Raw genomic sequence first — 7119 nt, forward strand, 5'->3', positions numbered from 1 at the left:
TTACCAAAAATTGTTGTTGTTGGGTTGAGTAAGGGACTGACATATGTGGCTTACCTTATCAGTTTCCTCTCAAAAGAGAAGAGACTGACATATGTGGCTTACCTTATCAGTTGAACAAAGCGAGAACGATGTGCTTGATTCTTATGATGTAGCAATTTTGCTGACATAAGCTCAAGGATATTCTTGGTCCATTCGTTTGCATTGTGATATTCCACCTGGACCTTACCGTTTGGAAGAAGAAGCAAAAGAAAAAGAGACTCACTGCTGCATTCTCTTGAAGCCTCACTGTGTGTCATGGGGTTGTCTGAAGTTTTATGTATCTTTTGCTCCGGAGAGAGCTAGTCAGGTTGTTTTCCATGTGTCAAGGTACAATGGAGGATATTGTTCCAAAAGATTCTACTGTCAGGTGATCAAGTTATTTTACTGCATTGGTTTTAGTTATAGGATTCGGCAAAACAGTATACTGGAATTGGCAGTTCAAGTAACAAATAATCCTGAACATTTTTTCCTCGTAGAGGGAAATATGCATCTTTACACTTGTAACATTCAATCTGGGCTAACTTCCAGAGGAGGGAAAGTGAGCTGGCAATTTCATCGAATTTCATCATGAAATGCATGATATTGCAACTCAGGTTCAATTTTAAAATATATTTTCAAAGGAATTTTAAAATGATTTGATTGAGTATATGTGGACTCACATAGGAAACCAATAGTTATATATATCTTCTCATTTTCTTCCAACATATTTGCTAAAGTTTTTAGTTCATTTGGTTGTACACTACTCATAGATTCACTCATTTTGCTTTGTATGTAGCCCCCTAGTGAAATCTCTAAAAATGACTTATATTTAGAAACGGAGGGAGTATGTGATATTTATTTATTTGGTTGTAAACTACTCCTGTGTGACTTGTTTTTTTTTTATCATGTGCAATATTTTACTTATTCCAATCAAGGTTGTATAGAAACAAAATGACAAATTAAACAAAAAAAATATCAGATGGATTAAAAGGATTGCCCAGTTGGGTGCCATGGCCAGGAAATGGCGGGCAAATGCCGGACGCCTATCCGCTTAGCCACCCAAACGGATTAGAAGCTGACACATTTCTTGTCCATTTGGGACCAGACTCATCGGTAAAGGTTGCAGAACAACCTCTCCTCTCTTGTGAGGCCCCTTACAAAGCATCCCATTGTTGCAAACATGTCATCGTCCACGGCAGAAACGATGCATCATACAATAGCGTTAATCACCCTGTCACGGTTAATCTGGCTCCAAGGAATCATGTCATCCCATTACTTGAGTCGATGTTCTGACCAAGCAAAGTTAAATTCAGGGATGGACTCGTTGAACTGCAGCATAATAATTTTCTAAGAACAGTGTCTTTTTATACGGAATGCCGATACAATTCACACCACGGCACTTGTGGAGCATGAAATCTTAAATGGAATGATAAGTTAAACTCTTTAACAAGAAAAAAAAAACAAAATGTTACTCTTATAATTTACATGACTCGGTATAAAACTAAGCACTTGCACTTGCACAAAAACAAAAAAATAAAAACTAAGCACTTGGGTTCAGTGACATCCTGGATTTATTTTTCTGCTTACTACTTTACCCACCGAGAACGCTGAAGCAAACATTGAGAGGGGCCTTCTTCCAGCTCAGTCACAGGGGCTGCAGCTTGCAAGCTGCTATGGAGTCAATTATCCAGGCGCTGCTCGCGGCTTTGCCACCAGAGGCGCAGGCCAGGGCCTGGGCTTCATCAGCCTGCCTGCAGCGGTCATCGTCATTGTCATCGAGCATCGCCTTCCCCTGGTTCTCAACGCTGTACACGACGACAACGGGGGAGCTGTCGTCGAGCAGCTTCTGCTGGTCCCTTGAGAGGGGCCTCCGGTGCAGGACGGTGCCGCCTGCCGCGACCACGAGGTCCTGCAGGAAGCCTCTGTAGGACAAGGTGTAGTCTCCGTGGAGGTAGAACTGCATGCCGTTGAACAGCTTGGGTTGCTGCAGAACAAATGAACAGTTAACTGACTGCTTGTAGCATAAAGCCATGGGCCATCATACTTAGCGGCTCAAGCTAAGAAGCAATTTTAGCCTGGATTTTGGCGCCGCGATGATGAATCATGCTGGGTTGGCGGTTTCAGGACTAATACAACAAATTCCTTCAGATCTGATGCTTATAACAGTAGAGTATATGACCCTCGAAGAATGGTACCTTGTTGATTGCTCTCTGTCTTCCTAATTTGGGACCCTCTCTGACCCCATGAACATCGGTGGTGACTTCAAATTTCTGCTCATCGGCAGGTTCCATGCGATCCATGCAAGCCTTGACCCCTACAACAGTATAAAGCCAGCAGTTAGCGACAGAGGGCACAAACATAAGTTCGGCTCGGATATAACAATGAGTCCGCTATCCGCTTACAGTCGATGGAGACGATCCATTTGCCGTTCAAGATTGCCATCAGAAACTTCAGTGTACGCTTGCAAGCACCAGAAGGGTCGGTTGATGCAACAACATGGGTAACGCTGGGGCTCCAGCTCTTGGAAATAGGCACGCCAGCTAATTTTGCAAATTCTGATACAACTTCCTGAGTGATTTGATCATTTTGTTTCAGTTAGAACTCATGTGGAGTAAATATCACGGATTTTGATTAGGAGAATAAGATGAAACGTCATAAAATACCCTCTCACTAGCAGAAAGAGCTGAACAGCAGAGAACCCACTTCTGTGGTGATCCAGATGGCCATGTCCAGTTATTACTGCAAGCTTGGCTAGCTCTTACTTGAGATGGACTGAAAAAAACAGTTGCCCTCCAGTAAGTAATCATATATGTAGACCATTACCAGACCATTTAAACAGCAGGTTCTGGAGATACCATTTTGGTGCTGTTATCCGTTTGGATTGCTTTTGTGGCTCAGAAACTTCATTTGGCAACTTGGAAGACTGATGCAAAGGGCAGAGCATCACAAAGTTTTCCTGACAGTGAAAATAAAATTAGAGCAATAAGGTGGCAATTTAAAACTTTGACAAACAGCAAGGAATTATTCTGGTAAAGTTGAAATTGCTAGATTCAGAACACAATGTGAACTTACATTATCCCATCTACATTCCGGGACCAATTTAGCACATGTGAAGTGGAAGCTTTTCCGACAACTCTTGTCAAAGCATCCAAGCGCTGCACCTTTAACTCCACAGCAAGCACATTTGATCCGTTTGCTTCTAGTCAACTCAGGTGTAAGATTAAACACTGAGTCATCTTCAAAGTAGACATCTGGAGCCCTATGGTGAAATAAAAAAGGTATAATAAAATTAGCTACATATATCAAGCACAAAATATTCTACAATATAATCATGTGCCGGAAAGGACAACAGACCACTCCATGCAGTTCTTGTGAGAGTGTATGACATTAGCCCCTCCACTGAACTCTGCAGGGACTTGTTTTCCCTTATGGTAGTGAACCATCTCTCCAGACTCCTTCAAGAAAGTAGAGGTATTTTTCGTTCAGTACCAAGGATGTGGGAACATCAAGATGAGGCATTTGAAAATGATATGAACATACCTCTGTGATATCAGCAGACTGGCAGAAAGCACAGAAAACCTTAGAGACAGTGGCATCACATTTCTTCAGGAAAGTATTACCAGTGCAAGCTTGGAGCTTTCCAAAGTTTTTCATTCCTAAACTATCTGCTTGTTTGATACCTTTCGCACATTTGTTCTTAAACGATGCCTCGCTACTTTGGCATCTACCAAGTAAAATGCTTGAAGTATTTGCACTGATGTTTGATTTCATGCTATCAAGCCCTATCTGACCATTCATTTCTTCACTGAGCTTGCTCTTTTTACTGCTCTTTTTACTTCTACCATCGAAAAGTTTGTGTTGGGTGCAACTTTTCATGAAGCTGTGTAGTAGTGGCATTTCTGTTTCATCTCTAGAGCCATCAATAACTTTTATCTTTTCTGCATTGTCACCATCAGGCATTTTTCTAACTCGCTTACTTCTTGGCTCAGAGTTACCTTTTGTAGTCTCAACTGCACTCTTCCCTGTCGTTCCCAGCTTCTTTGCACATTTCCTTTGTTGACCACTGTTCTCCTTCTCCTGAGATCTTTTTAAGAGGTGTCCATCATGTACTTCAATCTCCAAAGTATTTTCTTGAGGATGAAATGTCCCCATTGAGTTATTATTAGAGCAAGGCAATAGATTGATGTTGTTACCAGCCTTGTTTCTTCTACTTGAAGTATTCATATCTATAGTACTGCTGTTCTTCTCACATGACTTTGCAGCAAGACTTTTAGTGATGTTCGAATCTTGTTGGTTGGCCTCAGTTTCTTTTGTGATGACCTTTAGCAACTTTGTCTTCCTGCTGTTCCCATCTCTTGCCTTCTTCCCATTCTGATTCATTTCTTTAGCATTGACAGGCTGAGCTGCATCATTTGCATGACCTGACTCATCAAATGAACCACCAAGTTGTATATCTTCCTCGTCATTTGTCTCTGTTATGTGATCTAACATATCCTCAAATTTACCCTGGACAGACAAAATAGTTAAGTAAAATACATGCTAAATACTCCCTCTGTACCTAAATAATTGTAGTTGGGGAGAACTAGACTAGTTCTCCCCAACTACAATTATTTAGGTACAGAGGGAGTATAAAGTAGATGCAAATCATACTATAAAGAAGAAAACAAGGGACAAAATGTACAGTGTGTCTGGCCACATGTAGCAAGATACCTGCTTTTTGCGTGGAGTGGAACGCAGCTCTGGAGAGCAAGGCTTCTGGGACCATTCAAAGATTTCACTATCAAAGACATCTGGAACAGCAGCTTTGCTCTGCAACTCAAATAGCTGACCATAAGCACAATTTCTGCAAGGCTGGTAAGCACGGAATTTTGAACAGAAAAAAAAACATAAATGTTCAGAAAACATACATTTGGAGTCGCGTTAGGAGGGGTTCCGTCATCAGAACTTTTAATGTCACTAAAACAAGGTGCATTGTGACGCAAGGGTGTGGCCAATGATGGTGGTTCACTTAACGTTTCAACTGTGCCACCTTCTTCATCCGCTCCTTCCCTTAACCAAAAAAACGGTGACAATGAAAGATCTCCCACTGTATTAGAGGCCAATGCTTTATCTTTGCCTTCATGAGCATCACCATTCAATTTATCTTTTGTCTCTACAGACTTCATAATCTTCCGAGGTCTCATTGGCGTCTCAGATTCAGGGAATGGTGTCACATGTATTCTCTTGTTCGTAGAGAAAGAAGGCTTTTTAGTAGGACCAGATGTAGAAGCCACAGTAGGCTTTGTTTTCTTCGCTTTCTTCTCAGATGATACCTTCTTTTGAACTGCTGACTTTTTAGACCCTGTAGACTTTTTCCCACTGTTGGCATGTTTTGATCCATCTTCAAGATCAAGTAAGAATAAGACTGTAAGCACAGGATTGAAGAATATTTGTCCAAAAAATATCTAAAAGCTGATTTCAGTTTCTTAGAGGCAAACAGCCAATCATCCACCAGACAGCGTGCTAAAATGGATGCAAGGAGTGTGGTACATGCCCGATGGATGCAAAACACCAACATAATCAAATCAATCTTGAAAATTAATGTCACAATTATACGATGTACGCATATGCTAGCGAACAAAAGAAGAGCTGGTGCTATGCCACCAGATTACCTGCCACTTCTGCCGGACAAGTCACCTGGGTTGAGACAACATTACATCCTGATGCAGCCTCCATGCTTTTCAAAATGCCGACCAAATTGTCCATGTGTGGTGCTGGCCGTATTTCTACAAGCAAAACCAAGCTTTATACTGTGATTTTTGTTCCCGATGAAGATGAGGCCATACATCAGAACTTGCAGAGTTACAGTAAACACCGGTTCATCAAAAATCAGTTATGTGGAGTTGGAATAACATACTATGGTTCCGATTTTGTCATGGTTAGATAAATATATTCAATTGTTTGGTAGAGTGGGCATGTCATCCATGCTAACGTTACAAGATACTAAAAAAGTGGGGCATTTTTGTGCGCGCAGGAAAACAATTCCCCCTCTTTCTACACACAGAAAGATATAGGAGTATGACTTTAGCAACCTAAGCAGACCCAAACAACAGTAACACCCACTGACCTCTTCGGCGGAACGGGACCTTGCACACGGGGCAGCTGGAGGAGGACTTCATCGACTCCATGAGGCAATCGCTGCAGCAAGGATGGAAGGGGACACATGAACCCAGATTGGATGATTTTAAAGCGAGATTGCGGCGGAAAGGGGGGAGAGGAAAAGGGACTCACCTGCAGAAGATGTGATTGCAGGTGACGGATACCGCCGATCTGAGCAGGCTCAGGCTGCCAAGATAAAACAGATTCACCAACAGGAATCAGTCAAGATGGGTAAGAAATGGTTCTGGTCGAAGAACAAGAACTGGCGTCCGCAGATCCAAGTAAAGGGGGAGAACGCGGGCGGGGCGGCGTACCAGATGGGGCACTTGAGCTCCCGTCCCATCCTCTCGAGGCTGGCCGTGTCCGCCATTCCGGTCGCTGGGTCTCCAGAGCTTCTGCGGGTGTGGGGATTTCCGGATTTGTGAGGTGTGTGTGGGGGGGGAGGGGAGGGGTTTCGGGGGTGGGGGATTTATGTTGGCGGGAGTTTTCCCTCCAAGGTTTTTCATTTCAATTTGGTTTGGTGCGTGCGTTTCTTCCTCGGGAAGGAGGCGAGCCGGGTTCCCGCCGCCGACCATTGCCGGCCTTCCTGTCACGTGCCCGTCGCTAGTGGCGGTAACCGGTTTCACTTTTTCTTAATAGGCCTGATATGGGCAGCCCGGCCCGAGCCCGGAGCTCGAAGCCCGATGTTGGTAGGGCCAGGCCCGGGCTCCAGTTCTCTACACTCTTGAAATGCCTAGCATGATATGGGTGCGAATTTTTGGAGGCCGGGCTTCACGGAGCCCTTTTTTCCAAAATCTTTGAAAACGATATTTTTGAGTTTTAAAAAATTTAATAAAAATACTGTGCATATACGTATTCACGACGGATCTGGAAATTTTCGTTTAAAAATATTATGATTTGCATGCTGTGTAAAAAAGACAAAATCTAGGCCCGACATCAAAAACAATTTGGCCCATTTTCGTT

The 7119-nt window shown here is 42.9% G+C and overlaps 1 protein-coding gene across 1 annotated transcript; it reads right to left on the reverse strand.

The window, feature by feature from the left end:
• Positions 1 to 1361: 1361 nt before the first annotated feature.
• On the reverse strand, positions 1362 to 6588 carry LOC123416662 (protein BREAST CANCER SUSCEPTIBILITY 1 homolog). The gene is made up of 14 exons (XM_045106810.1): positions 6471 to 6588; positions 6289 to 6342; positions 6125 to 6195; positions 5670 to 5783; positions 4926 to 5398; positions 4729 to 4827; positions 3559 to 4524; positions 3373 to 3473; positions 3091 to 3277; positions 2874 to 2974; positions 2682 to 2790; positions 2421 to 2586; positions 2214 to 2332; positions 1362 to 2002 (listed from the first exon to the last, which is right to left on the reverse strand). Exons 1-14 carry the CDS (start codon positions 6524 to 6526, stop codon positions 1664 to 1666), a joined length of 2955 nt encoding a protein of 984 aa, XP_044962745.1. The 5' UTR covers positions 6527 to 6588; the 3' UTR covers positions 1362 to 1663.
• Positions 6589 to 7119: the final 531 nt, after the last annotated feature.

This window comes from Hordeum vulgare, chromosome 1H, assembly GCF_904849725.1.
Source record: "Hordeum vulgare subsp. vulgare chromosome 1H, MorexV3_pseudomolecules_assembly, whole genome shotgun sequence".
Classification (NCBI taxonomy): domain Eukaryota; kingdom Viridiplantae; phylum Streptophyta; class Magnoliopsida; order Poales; family Poaceae; genus Hordeum; species Hordeum vulgare.